The sequence below is a fragment of the Rattus rattus genome, chromosome 1 (assembly GCF_011064425.1).
Source record: "Rattus rattus isolate New Zealand chromosome 1, Rrattus_CSIRO_v1, whole genome shotgun sequence".
Taxonomy (NCBI): Eukaryota; Metazoa; Chordata; class Mammalia; order Rodentia; family Muridae; genus Rattus; species Rattus rattus.
Genome location: NC_046154.1, coordinates 134014763 through 134029871, shown reverse-complemented (window position 1 = coordinate 134029871; position 15109 = coordinate 134014763). Strand labels below are relative to the sequence as shown.

The following is a 15109-nucleotide window of genomic DNA, read 5'->3' as shown; positions in this document are numbered from 1 at the left end:
GCTGGTGAAAATCCTGTGGTCTAATGGAGTTTCTGTAAGCCTTAGGGTAAGCGAACGCTAGCATTTATCTTCACTCCCAGGCCATCAGCTCTGTGGATATTGGATCCATGCCTCACCTAGTTTGATTTCCACATATCTTTTTTTTTTAAAGATTTATTCATTTATTATATTTAAGTACACTGTAGCTGTCTTCAGATACACCAGAAGAGGGCATCGGATCTCTTCACAGATGGTTGTGAGCCACCATGTGGTTGCTGGGAATTGAACTCATGACCTCTGGAAGAACAGTCAGGTGTTCTTAACCGCTGAGCCATCTCTCCAGCCCCCGGTTTCCACACATCTTAGTCAGTTTAAAATGTAACTTGTTGTGTATACGCACAGCGTAAGACACCGAAGGAGGCCATGCTTTTATTTAGCTCTCATTTTGGGAGCTCCATTTTTATATTTTCCTCTCAAAGGGGTGGATTATGATTTAAACAATTTCAAATACATTCACTATTTACCAAAATGGGCTGCTAAAACCAACGAAGAGTAAATTTATTTTCCTAGTAACTTTCTTTGATGTCCGTGGTGACAGAGTGGATAAAAAGGAAATATTATCCTGGGCTGGCAATAAATAGTATGGCAGATAGAGCTGCGATATACATTGTACGGTAGATCAGGCTTTTTAATGGGAAACTTTTGTTCATGAAGTGTGTGCTTTTTCTGCAATAAGGGACAACACTCATGGCTTCACATTGGCTCTTATGGTACAAATGGCGCGTAAGACTAGCTTTTGCGGGGGTGGGGGCTATCTGGCTGCAGAGTACTTGTTCCATATGGCCAGTCCTAATGCAGATCGGTCATAGCCCTTAAGTGGCCCTCCTCTCTTGCTGCCTGACCTACAGGCCCATTGACTTTGGGTAGAAGAGTTTCTTAGTAGCACAGGGAGTACCATCTCTTTCATTGCTGTGTCAAATCTAACCATGGCTCTTTTGAGAACTGATTTTTGAAAAAAATGGGCAGCCCTCCCCATATCCTATACAGTGTCTCCTTATATAGGCTAGGGTAACCTCCAATGTGTAATCCTCCTGCCTTGGTTTCTTATGTAGTGAGAGTATAGGCACGTGCCATCACACCCAATTAAACCTAGATGCTTTTGATCAATAAAAAGAACTTAATGCGAAACCCCATATGAACAACAATGCCAAGCAACCAGAGCTTCCAGGGACTAAGCCACTACCTAAAGACTATACATGGACTGACCCTGGACTCTGACCTCATAGGTAGCACTGAATATCCTAGTAAGATCACCAGTGTAGGGGAAGCCCTGGGTCCTGCTAAGACTGAACCCCCAGTGAACTAGATTGTTGGGGGGAGGGCGGCAATGGGGGGAGGATGGGGAGGGGAACACCCATAAAGAAGGGGAGGGGGAGGGGTTAGGGGGATGTTGGCCCGTAAACCGGGAAAGGGAATAACACTCGAAATATAAATAAGAAATACTCAAGTTAATAAAAAAAGAACTTAATGTTAACTTCAATACTTTAAAACTACAGATATATTAATTTAAACATAGAAAATATTGAATCATTTTTATCATCAAAGAAAACTTGGCAGTAAATAAAATCATGTTAATGTACTAAATTATTAACTTTTTAAGGTGTTTAACAATCATGTTGCAAAATGTTCTTGCTCAGCAGAGTCAAGGGTGTGCTGATGGCCCTCTCATTTTCCACAGCACTCCACGATTGGCCTGTGACATAAATGACTTCATCAGCTGCTTCTAGCAGCCCCAAGTCTCTCCCTTCTATAACCATCAAAACTGAGAGTTATAATGCCTACATTCTTGGACTAGAATCCAAGGCCCCTCAAAACCAGCTAAACACTCATTCTCTCTTTGTAACACCTTTTGAAACCATCAAAAAATTCTTGATTATCTTTCTCATTAAAATTTCAAAGAGCACACATACTAATACTTCTTATATATTTTCCTTGAAAAACATGTAAGTCGGGCCCAGACTTTCTTTAAAGTCCAGAAAGTTAAAATGGTTAATTGATGTCAGGCAAGGAAAAAGAAAAAAGGAAGACAGAAAGATAACTCATCTTTGAAATAATTTGATCATTATGGTTTCAGCCAATTTGAATGTAAGACTTTATTTCCTGAACCTTCTGCTGTTAAATTAAGCACCATTAATTACAACATATGATTCTTTTTTTTTTAAAGTCTGGTACTTCGTTAATTTTTGGATCATTAATAATTCATTGGAAAGACTAGCCTTATTGATGGAATAGTGTATAAAAAAGTAATTTTAGGACAACCCGAACAGAGGCAGTGTGGTTCATGCTGCAGCCTTCACGGTCTTGGGTCTGGGGCTGCCCTGTGCTGAGCGCCTGGACAAGGTGAGTCCTTACGGAACCTGTACACAGTATTTGTACAGCACAGTATTGTGAGCACTGATCTCCCAGTCAGCACCATGCACTGGACAGCAGCCTGGAAATCCAACTCCCCCGCCATTTTTATCAGAAACAAAATCCTTATAATGACAGATCAGAAATTTAAAAATGGTGTCTACTGGTATAATATAGAGTGGATTCAACAAATTAGGCTAGATTTAGAAAAAAAAAGAAAACATGTAAAATGACAACAAAAAATGTCTAGGAAGTTCAGTCAAATAAGAAATTTGTGTAAACGACTTCTACTTCGTTTTCACTTTGTTTTGTTTTTCCTCTGAGACAGGGCCATGCAGCCTGGGTGGTCTCAGACTGGCTGTGTAGTTGAAGATGACCTTGAATGTCTGATCTTCCTGTCTTTCCTTCCTGAGTGCTGGTACTATGGGATGCGATACCACACCCACTCTATGTGGTGCTGGGGACAGGAACACTAGGCAAGTACTTGAACTGTGCTACATCCCAAGCTTGGCTACCTTCTTAAATGTATTTTATGTCACTGCCATTTCTATTTCTATTTTTGTCAAGTTATTGCTATGTATTCTACACAGACACACACACACACACACACACACACACACACACATACAATCTGTGTGACAGATCTGCTCTAAGTGGCCCTGCTTGAGCTGGACTGCCTGGAATGTTGGCACACTGTGGCTAGTACATTTTGGGAATAACACTGGTGGCAACTTACCAGTGTTGACCTATAAATGACATTGCATGGAAATAGGGCTTTGCTTCACATTGAATCACAAATGTTTTGAGAAGAAGGGCTGGGGAGAAAATGTAATGAATGCAAGAAGCAACAACTAGGTTCTTACAACAATCAGAGGGGGCTGATGAGAAACTGGAATTAACAACCCCTGAAGAAAGATGTGTGTGGGGTTGGGGTGGGGCTGCTAATGAGAGCAGGAAGTCTGTTCTTTGGAACTTGCCCTCAGGAAGGGAGGAAAAGAGGGAGGAGCTGCGGCTGACCCCAATTTTGATTCAGAAGTTGACAATAAAGGAACCAGAGGCAGAATCTAAAAGAAAAATGGCAGAGAGGAGAAGCCAGCTTACTGTGGGAGCTCCATGCCGTACCCTCAGACTGGCTGGAGGTGTGTGAATCTGCGGATGGAGAGTGAGACTAGGGTTGAAGACAGAATGTGGACTCAAGTAACGGAGCCTCTGAAGCCTGACTGCTCCAGGGCTTCCGTGGGTTGTCTTCCTCTCTTTCTCATCCATCCTACCAGAAAGATTCACTAAAATCCATTTTCTTGTCAGCCTCAGTGACGGGGGCTGTGGGTTTGCCTCTGACGAGTCTATCCTCCCTCAGACCAGCAGTGAGCTCTACAGATGCAGGCAGAGGGCGGCTGCTTCCCAGTGGGTAGTCTCTGACACACAGACTCAACACCTAATATTGGGTTATGCTAGCATGGGGCTTCTATGGGCTTGTTTCTGCTCCGTGTAAGCATGAATCTTTATGAATGTTCCGAACTCAGGAACTGTGCCGTTGTTTGCATATTAATGATGATTACGTTGGTGGAACAGTCCCCTAGGCTTAAATACCAGGCTCATAACAAGTGTTCAGTAGTGAATTCATTGTCCTTGAAGTAAGAGCTGTTTTCATCTAAGATAGGAGATGAAGAAGATTTCTTTTATCCGTCTTTGCCCTGTACCACGGAATGTTCAAAGACAAATTAATTAGTGACAATTATATTTACAGAAATTGAATACAGACTTTTACCTAGTGTTGGATACTGTGGCAGACATTCTCTTGTCTTTCTCATTCAAAGGAGGGTTCTTTTTTTACAGCAAAAAGGAACAAAATAATGACTACCCGTCAGCAAGGCCTCCCCCTCCTCTTCACTTCTAGTGTCTTGTTCTATTTTAGTCAAATGATTGGTAGGTTAAAGGGGGAAAGTACACACGAATAGAAAGGTGGAGAGAAAATACTGTCAATCATCCAGAGTTCTGCTGCTCTGAATTCTTCGTGTTTCTGGCAGGAGGCTGTGTAGTCACAACTCCCCTTGCTTCTCTGAGCTTCTAGCTGCTGCCCAGAGGGTCTTAGATTCTTATTAAATTTAGCAATTTGAAGCTGTGTTGTCCTTAGATGTCACATCTGAAGGGCAATGGCCACAAAGGGTCGCCGTCTCATCTGCACTTTGATCTTCAGACTCCGAAGACGGCTGAGTTAGAATTCCTAAGGTGGTGTGGGACAGAGGAGGCAGGCCTCGTTGTTTACTGGCAGGTAAACCACGGGGGTCGTGAAAAGGCTAGAAATTCGTGGTATGTGACCTCACGACTGATGTCATGTTCACACAGGCTGACAACTGTACTCAGGAAAAAGGTAATGACCAGGTAGAAAGTTCACTTGTTTCTGTTACTGCACCAGTGCATGCCTGCATGCATTGGTTCCCTGCATTGCCCTAGCTATAAACGTTCAGCTGGAATTTAAAATGAAAAAAGTACATGGCTAACCAGTAAGACCACAATGCCTGAGGATTAATCAAATAGTTGGTTCTAGAAATAACTACTGCAGAAATTCAGAAATGAAACATTAATTTCTGTAAATGCTTTTAAAAATTAAAACAATTTTAGAGAACTCTATTTCTTAATTTCAGTGATACTTTTCAAAGACAATTACCTTTTGCTACACTCATAGATACACACACACACACACACACACACACACACAGAGAGAGAGAGAGAGAGAGAGAGAGAGAGAGAGAGAGAGAGAGAGAGACATATATCCCAAAAGAGTCTCTTTTCAGATTACATATTTGATACTTTGGAAGGCAATGTTCTTATAAGATCTTTGGGGTTTGGATTTTATGGTTTATTTTTTTTCCAAAGTATGAAAGTTATGCTAAGAATCTTTGTATGGTTCTAACTGGTTCCTAGTAGTAAAAATCCCTCCTTCCTTTATCATATATTGGATTAAAGTCACAAACCCTGTCAGTCGTACCTCTTTGTTCCCGACCCTCTGCATGGCGTCCCCCAAGTGGAAATAAAACCGGCCATCATCCGTGCCAGGGTCCCCGGATTCGATTCCTTCCTGGGAAAAGACAGTGTTACCATCTGTGAAGGATGACATTTGGGGGTCGCCTTCCTTGACTTCTGTAGATTTTCCTTATGGATCTCAAAGGAAAACTACAAAACCTTGAAATTTTTGTCTCGTTATTGTAATTAGGTGATGAGGTTGATCCATATTTCACAGTGTAAAAATAAAAGATGATCAATCTAAATTTAACAATAAGGTTATCATTAACCGACAGTGGACTAACCCAGAAATTAGCATGCACTCTGTGTACTCCCACAGTGGGAGCTATCATATTTCAATATTGCAGATGGTTTCCCTGGCTGGGTATTTTCACATTTATTTTGCTCTCCAAGTCTGACCATATGCCACCTACAGTCTTTTTATCTGTGAACCCAAACACTATTTTGCTCGTGTTTCAAGCGATGACAGTCGGAGTGTAGGTGACATTTCTTTCTCCCCTAAACAAATGTGCCACGGGCAGCTAATGAAACTTCTTTCTAAAATTTACAGGATTCAAGCCAACACCAACTGGAATTTTGACACAGGTAATTTTTACTGCACGATTTCTATTGTGAAATGCTCTGTTCTTCCCCCTTTTCGGGAAAGCACTGGAAATGAGATTTTTGTTGTTTATTGAAAAGGGAAGAGAAAACACTGAGGCCGAATATGGAAAGGAAAACAGACAAAAACATGAAATAGTTTAATAGCAAGGACCTCTTTTCAGAGAGCTGCATCTTTGAGGCCTCTCCAGGAAAGGCACATTACCGAGGGCTGGTGAGATGGATGGCTCAGTGGGTGAGGGCACTTGCTGCCAAGCATGGTGACCTGATTTTTATCTCCAGGTCCCAAATATTGCAAGGGAAGAGAGCCAGTTCCTGCAAGTCGTGCTCTGACCTCCAAGTACGTGATGTGGATGTACACGCATACACAATTCACATACCTAAGGTTTTACATATATATCCCAGCAATAACATTTCTTCTGGTAAAAGATAATGACCATATATGTTTTTCTTCATATAAATATACATGCATGCATATATGAATATTATATATTATATAATACATATATATACACAAATATTATATATTATATAATACATAAATATGAATGTTATATATCATATATATATATATATATATCACATATATGAACCTTGCTTGCAGAAGTATGTCGCCATAGGGGTGGGGCTTGATGGACACTCTGCTTCTACCTCCCATTCATGGTCTCTCATTAGTGCACAAAGACCACAACGTGAATCAGCTACCTTCACATGTCCCTGCCACATCAAGCACTTGTGTGCCATCCCCAGGATGAAACACAGGACCTCCTGGAAACTAAGCACCCAAACAAACCTTTCTTTACGGGGTTTCTGTTGGGAATTTCGGCAGCAATGATGCCAAAGTAGCCCAAGCCGTTGGTGCTTCTCCATGACGTTTAGTCAGATGGCGGGACGCACTGCCTGTGGCGCATGCGCCCCATGCAAGGAAGACTCAGCAACGCGTGCCAATCCGTTAGAAGCCACCACTGGAAGCCATGACCAAAGGGGATCTCAAATGACTTCAGGGAAAGAGTATACGGGAAGCAGACCACAGCAGTTACCTTTAAGTAGGGAATACTCTCGGCTATCCTGTTCTGCGCCTTCAGGATGAAGCCGTAATGCACTTTCGCGAAGCCATCATTCGGTGTCACGTTCAGCACCTGAGTTCAAAGAAAACGAGGAGCGACTGTGATAGAGAAGAGACGGTACGAGCGACTGTCCGAACAAATCCTAATTCGTTCTGCTGTACTCGGAATGTGTTAGGATGTTACAGCTTCAAACGCTGTGGGAGCATCTTGTCTCGCCGCGATCATTAAACCTAACAAGCCCATGGCCTCGCAACCCAAGACGCCTTTCACACTTGCTCACTGAGTAAAGCTGTGAATGAGAAGCCCCGTTTGTCCATGCTCACGGAAGTCAGTGGCAGAAGCCGGGGAGGCTTAAATGATGGGAACCTGAGTGTTGGCCTAGTGAGCTACCAGGCGCTGATTCTTTTAACTCTGTGCTAAGGCCACAGACAGAATGTCTGGGGATCTGAGAGTACAACATGTGTCCTACTTGGGTAACGTTTTGGAAGTCTGAGATTGTCTAGAAATAACAAGCTTTAAGGAATTATGAATGAAAATGAGTTCCTGGGAGTGCCACGATTCTAAGTGCTGAATACAGAGTTGGTGAAAACAGTCCAACTGTTTGTGATAGGAACCCGGGTGGCTAGTTCATATGCGCTGGCCAGTTCATCCCCACATGCATTTATTATGATTTAAAGATGAATTATGCAAAACGCCTCTAAATTAAACACGAACAGTGAGAGAGCAACACAAGAGCATTAGGTTTGTGAAGCTGCTTAGGAAATGGACTTCTTGAACCAAGGAGAAGACGGAGGAGATCTGAGTGGTCCTTTCAGAGAGAAGACGCCTGAGTAACTCTCCTCTCTCTATCCCTGAGCCAATGAGAGAAAGTCAAGTCACAGCTGCCACAGGAGCTTTACAGAGGAAGAGCAAGTGATCTAGCAGGAAGCCACCAACACCCTCATTGGACTAACTAAGTGTCTGTTTAAGGCCTATTTAAAAGGTGACCTTCAACACTCTCCCTGATGCTGCACTGCACCTAGTCTTCCTCTCCTTCACAGACTCCTGCAGGACCCCTCAGGAGCTGATTCACTGCACCCCTGCTGTGTTCATTGTCCATATGGGACCCGCAGGGAAACTGTTTAAATCCAGGGTTAGACCTGATCCTTCCTCAGGTCGTTTTACTTAGCATGAACGACTGTATTCAAGGAACCACCCCTGCAGCCCACACCTGTCTGGCTCTGCTCTAGCCCTTCCCTGCCATCCCTCTGAGGCGCTCTGACTCCTTGCTATTCATAGCAAGCCAAAGGCACCCTTACTACAAAATGTCCTCCCTTGGCTCACTTTCTCCCAAGTGACTCATCGCTTTCCTTGGGTAAGAATGGCTGTGTGGAAGAGTTCCCACACCATTCCAGTGCGTTCTACCCCTGATTATCTCCCAACTAGAAAACCAATTCCACTCCCGGCCCTAGGTCCTCTCTAAGTTCTTTATTCAGACCATTTCCACAGGAACGACCGCCATCTGACCCCTCTGGATATTGTATTCCCTCTCTAACATGTAAGTTCCACAGGGACTTTGTTTCACTCATGACTCATCCCTTGAGCCTGTTGATGGGGGACTCCCATCATCTCTGTGATAAAGGTGTGGCCCCATGCATGCCGGGCTCTCCTTCCTAGTAGAATCTCTGTGAGTTTGGGCTCTGTTTCTTCACCTGACAGGCCCTACACCAGACCCTGGGCTGAGAAATGGAGCTCCAGGACTGAACAGAATCAGTGTTGATCATGGTTCTGCCTGCACTGTTACAAACGAGTCATTGTAATTACTACACTACACTGATGATACCCCTGCCCACTGCAATCACATAGACGTCACCTCAAGTAGCTATCAAATGTATTTTCTAGGATTTCAATACCCATCAAATTCCTCCAGGTCCTGGATATGCAAACAGGAATGAGATACTCTTCTCTCTCAAAGAGCTCTCAACCAAGTACAGGAGACACAAGCACAGCAGACACTGATGACATAACAGCTTCCAGAAACAAGCAGAGGCATGCAGTGGTCCCAAGGGAGGAACACCCAACACACTCATGGTGAATGTGATTAGAAGAAAGGTACTATAGGAATCTGGGAACATAATCACCAGAGAAAGGGAAAGCAGGGACCGATGGGGAAAAAGACATTTAAGACAAAAAAGAATGAGGAAATATAAAAAGGCTTGTAGGGCTAGAGATGGAAAGATAGCTCAGTGGTTAGGAACACTTGCTGATTAATCATGAGGGCCAGAGTTCAGGTCCTAGTGTCCATGTAACAAGCTGGGTATGGTGGTCTGAATGAGAAATGCCCACAAGGGCTCACAGGTTTGCATACTTCATCCCCAGCTGTGGCTCTCAGTCCTTCAGCAAGATGTCAAGCCGTACAGAGGAAGTGTATCTCTGAGGACAGGCTTTGAGGATTTACAGCCTTGTCAGACTTCCTGTTCTCTCTGTGCTTTCTATGTGCAGATGTAAGCAGGACAAGCCTGCTTCTTGCCACAACGCTTTCTCTGACCATGGCATGTTGTTCTATCATGATGGACTCTCTCCATTTGGAACTGCAAGCCAAAATTCATGAACTTATGGGGCTTTCTCATTACTCCACCATACCCAACTTGCTTTTATCAGGGTATTTTAACAGAGCAAGAGAAAAGTAACGAATACACTGAAAATCTCTAAAATGTCTGTAGTTAACTCCAGCCCTGAGGGATCCAATGCCCTCTTCTGGCCTCTACAACACAGGCAACTCCCCCCACTCCCACACAAACATTTTCATACAAACACAAATGTACACATACACATAGAAAAAGGGAATGTTGTGAAAGAATATTAAAAGCTGCAAGGGAAAAAGGTCAAGTAACATATAAAGACAGACCAGTTAGGATTACATCCAGTTTTTCAGTGGTGACACTAAAAGCCAGAAGGGCCTGGGAGGATGTCATGCAATCTCTAAGAGACCATTGATTTCAGGCCAGAGTACTATACCCAGTAAAACTTACAATCACCATAGATGGAGAAAACAAGACATCGCATGATAAAGTCAAATTTAAACCATACCTATCTACAAATCCAGTTCTACAGAAGGTATTAGAAGGGAAAACCCCAATACAAGGCAGTTAATCACACAAAAACACATGCAATAAATCAATAAATAATCTCATACTAATATAACCCAAAGAAGGAAGCATGCACACAACACACACACACACACACACACACACACACACACACACACACACACACTCCACTACCAACAAGTACAACAAAATAACAGGAATTAACAATTATTAGTCACTGATATCTCTCAATATCAATGTACTCAATTCTCTATCAAAAATACATGCTAATAGAATGGATATGAAAATGAGAATTGTTCTGTTGCTGCATACAAGAAACACATCTCCATGTCAAAGATAGACACTACTTCAAAGTAAAAAGTTGGGTTGAAATTTTCCAAGCAAAGGGACCCAAGAGGAAAGCTGGCATAGTTATTCTAGTATCTAGCAAAATGGACTTCAAACCAAAAGTGATCAAAGGAGATGGGGAAGGACTATATCTTCTTCTCAGTACCTCATGGAACATTCTCCAAAATCGATTCATTCTCCACACAGCAAGTCTCAACAGATACAAGAAAACTGAACTAACTCCCTGAATCCTATCAAACCACAATGGATTAAAGCTGGGTTTAAAAAAATGACAAAAACAACAGAAAGTGTCTAAACTCATGGAAACTGAACACCTCTATATGCAATGACTACTGGGTCAAGGCAGAAATGAAAGACGTTAAAGACTTCCTAGAATTCAATGAACCCAAAACACACCCAAACTTCTTAAATGCAAATCTTAAATAACCTGGAGATTCCATTTTACACCTGTCAAAATGATTAAGATTAAAAAACACAATTAATAGCTCCTGCAGGCAAGGATCTCGAACAAGAGGAACACCTCCATTGCTTTGGGAGTGCAACTGTGTATAGCTACTTTGGTAATCAACATGGCAGTCAGAGTCTCAGAAACTTGGGAATTAATCTGCCTCCAGACTTAACCATACCATTCCTGGGTATACATCCAGAAGGTACGACATCCACTACAAGGGCACTTGCTCGATTTTATTCATAGCAGCTTTATTCATAATAGCCAGAAACTAGAAACAACCTAGAGGTCCAACAATTAAAGAATGGATTTTAAAAAAAAAAGTAGTATATTCACACAATGGGGTATTACTAAGCTGTTAAATCAATGACACCATGAAATTTGCAGTTAAATGGATGGAACTAGAAGAAGTCCTGAGTGAGGTAATCCAGAAAGACAAACACGGCATACTCACTTAGAAGAGGATATAAGCTGTAGAGTAAAGGATAGATACAATCTACAGACCCAGAGAGGCTAAATAACAAGGAAAGCTTAGGGTACAATTCAAGGGTCTTCCTGGGGAGGGGAACTAGAATTGTTTCTTTGAGTAGACTTGGGGTGGATGGAGATGGGAATAGGAAGAATCAGGCGTGGGTGTGGCCATGGAGGGAGGGAATCCTGGGAGAGACGACTGGAACTGGGGGGCATTTGGGGAGTTAGGTAGAAACTTAGTACAATGAAAACTCAGGAAATCTACAGGGATGACATTAGTAAAGACTCATAGTAATGGGGGATACAAAGTCTGAACTGGCCATCCTCTGTAACCAGGCAAGTGGAGGGACTGGGACACCTACCCAGCCATAAAACCTTTGACCTAAAGTGTCATTTCTGCATAATGTGCTGAGACACAGCCTAGCATAATCATCAGAGAGACCAGAGAGACTTCATCCAACAAGAGATGGGAGCAGATGCAGAGTCCAACAGGCAAATATTAGGTGGAGCTCAGAGGTGTGCTGTAGAAGAGGCTAGGAAGGACTGCAGAAGCCATGGGGGTCGAGAATACCACAAGACCAAGGCACACAGAATCAACTGACTGGGACTCAAATGGACTCACAGAGATCAGGGAGCCTGCATGGGTCTGAATAAGACAGGTCATCTGCATGTATGTTTGGTTTTATAGTTTGGTGTTCTTGTGGGATTCCTAAGGGTAAGGGCAGGGATCTAGAACAGTCACACTGGTGGTGAGGCAAGATAAACACAACACTGTTGTTGAGCAGTAAATGCTGTGTGATCAAAAGGAAACTATATCCCAGAAAAAAGATGACAGGAAGTTGGGGGATAGGAAGGAGAAGGTGGATACAAGAGGAGCTGGAAGGAAATATGATCACAATACATTGTATGAATATTTCAAAGAATATTTTTAAGGAAACTATCCTGAAGTCAGGTAATGGTAGGACAATCCTATAATCCCAGCTCTGGGGAAGGTGGGCACAGTAAGGGCACATGTTCAAGGTCAGTCTCAGCCACAAGGCAAGCTTGAGGCTAGCCTGAGCTAGAGGCCTTATATATAAAAAAGAAAAAGAAAAAAAATTGACACATTTTTCTTCAGCTTCCTAATGTGACTCATATAAAAAAAATTAAAGTAATTAACTACAGACAAGAACATATATGCTGACAGGCACAGATCACTGTTATAGGAAAGGCTAAACCACAGGCAACTAAATTAGTATGTTTTGAATATGATTCATAAGTGAACTTCTCAGAGGGAAAAGAAAAAAGGAAACACTTCGAAATTACAACATTTAAAGTTCGAATGGTGGGCAAACATTTCAAGAGTTCTCTGTCCGAAACAGGTCACAAGACTGTATAAGATCATACAACTACTTTCAGACCAGGAAAAAGGAATAGCGTGTTCTGTCTTAGAGGGAATCTTTTACCTGCATAGTTACAGGGATAAGAGTTGGATACAAGAATAGAAGGCAGGCCAAGCTTAGTGGTGCATGCTTTTATTCCCAGCAAGTGGGAGGTGGAGGTAGAGACAAGCAGAGCTCTGTGAGTTCCAGGACAGCAAAGGCTACCAGGGCTCCACAGAGAAACCATATGTCAAAAAAAAAAAAAAAAGTTTTGTTTTTGTAAAACAAACAACAACGACAATGACAATGACAACACCAACAACAAAAGACTCCATGGTCTTAAGTTATCACTGTGAGCTGCATGAGGGAATGTTAAATTATGCTCTGTCTGGCCTGGGATGTGAGCCACTGACTTTTCGGCCTGTCCATATTGTAAATGCTACCTGACTTTGCTGTCAATATTTGTCTCTACCTGACTGTTCCAAGGACTACAGAGCTTGCGTTCCAACGGATCCCTGTCTCATTTGATAGTGGCTCAAGGCAACACAGATGTAACACACCTGCAGTGCTCAGCGCCATCTTCATCACTAGGCATCCACTGTAGGTCTTAGAGTGCATTCATCATGGATGCAAGGATGCTACCAAACCACGAGTAGCACTTTACAGTGGTCAGACAGAAACAGGAACATTTTAGGAAGAGTGAAAGGGTTTTTGTCAGTTCAATAAAATTTGAGAGGCACTCAAAATATTTCATTTGAGCTTAAAAGCTTATTTGGAGGGCATGTACTTTTCGTCAAGTATGCACCACACGAGTATACATATATAAATAGACAACACGTAAATCTATAAACATCAGATTGAACACTTTGTTCTAGAAGGGTACAGCATCAAGGATATTTAAAGAACCCTGCTGCAGGAGGCATGACAGACTTAGCACTGAGAGCCATGGTCACGGGGTGCCTGGCGTACATGAAGGTCAGAGGACATCAATCCTACAGAGGGGTTTGGGTCGGTTCAAGGTGATGAGTGTCTGGTGAAAGCATTGGGAAGGATCTATTTGGAGAACAAAAGGAACAACTGGTGACTTGGCCCCAGATCGTAAGGTCCATGAAGACATGAATGTGTCACTTCAATAAGCTCACACCCTGAGCTGCTGTGTGAGCATTTAAATAAGTGCGTGCTGGCTGAGTGATGTATCTGCAGAAGGTGTGTGTGGTGGCAAAGAATTTGGGCTGAGGCTGGGTTGGGATCCTAAGCTGGTGGCAGTGTAACTACCTTGGGAAGGAGCTGTGGGAGGAATCTTCCAAAAGCACAGATGTGAGCAGTCTCTACCTAACTCTGTAAGCTACTCTCTGTGCTGAAAACAAGAACAGGAAACAAACAAACAAGCAAACAAACAAAGAAACAAACTAAAAGTTGGGTTTCACAATGATTTTCATGTATGTACTCAAAAACTAATGTGAAGAGAAATATGCAGCCCTGGTATTAGTTTCTGAAATGACCTTGGAGAAAGAGATAAACACACCAGGCCAAACTTTGGTTAGGGAAAGAGTAGCCATCAGTCGCAGCTCGTTAGCTTAGAAGAGGACCTGCATTGCTTTCAAGGTGTGAATGCTTTTTTTAAAAGAAAACCAATCAGTTGTGCGCTAGGCAGTATCTGGAGCTTCGTGCCTCCTAGTATGCTCACCCAAGTGAGGATACCATCCTAGGTGAATAAACGACACAGCGTAATGTTGGTTTTTCAAGGTGAAGAGAAGCATTCCCCATTTCTGAGACTTAGTGTCAGGTAGAAGGGATGAGTGTATTGAAGGGAGGAAGGTAGGAGAGGGAAATGCGGTCAGACGCTGGTCAGTATGTGCACCTGGCCTGCTGTCACTTCACTTGTGCTTGGCTCCCAGGAAGTACTTCACTGGGCTCTTTAGACTGAAATGGGGGAGGGGGCGTAAGAGAAGGATCCTGAAAGGAAGGAAACGGGAGAGTTGGGAAACAGGAATGAATTTTACAAGGAGAGGAAAGAAAGGAGTGTGGGAGGGAGGGACGTACAAGGAGGAAGGATCCCTGGACTTCCATCTTGTGTCTCGGATGGTTTGTTCACAAGACCCTGAATCAATGCAACACGTGACGTTTCCTTTAACCAAGCTCTGCAGGACAGCGGACACTGGGTATGTTAGCAGACACCAAGCCCCGCACGGGACTACGTTATGGCCTGGTGCAGGTCTTTTCTAGAGAGCACGCACACTGGCAAATGCTGAAGTCTTAGTCCACTGTGCAGGTATTAATGATGTTATAAAAAGCCAAGGCCAAACTTCTGCT

The 15109-nt window shown here is 42.9% G+C and overlaps 1 protein-coding gene across 1 annotated transcript in view; it reads right to left on the bottom strand.

Annotated features, from left to right (window-relative positions):
- Positions 1-15109, bottom strand: part of LOC116903079 (aspartyl/asparaginyl beta-hydroxylase) — a 74860-nt gene that overhangs the window by 44283 nt on the left and 15468 nt on the right. Inside the window, exons 6-7 of the mRNA XM_032905434.1 lie at positions 7053-7151; positions 5378-5467 (exon numbers count right to left, since the gene is read on the bottom strand). Of these exons, the coding sequence (XP_032761325.1) occupies positions 5378-5467; positions 7053-7151 (189 nt within the window). The remainder of the gene's footprint in view (positions 1-5377; positions 5468-7052; positions 7152-15109) is intronic.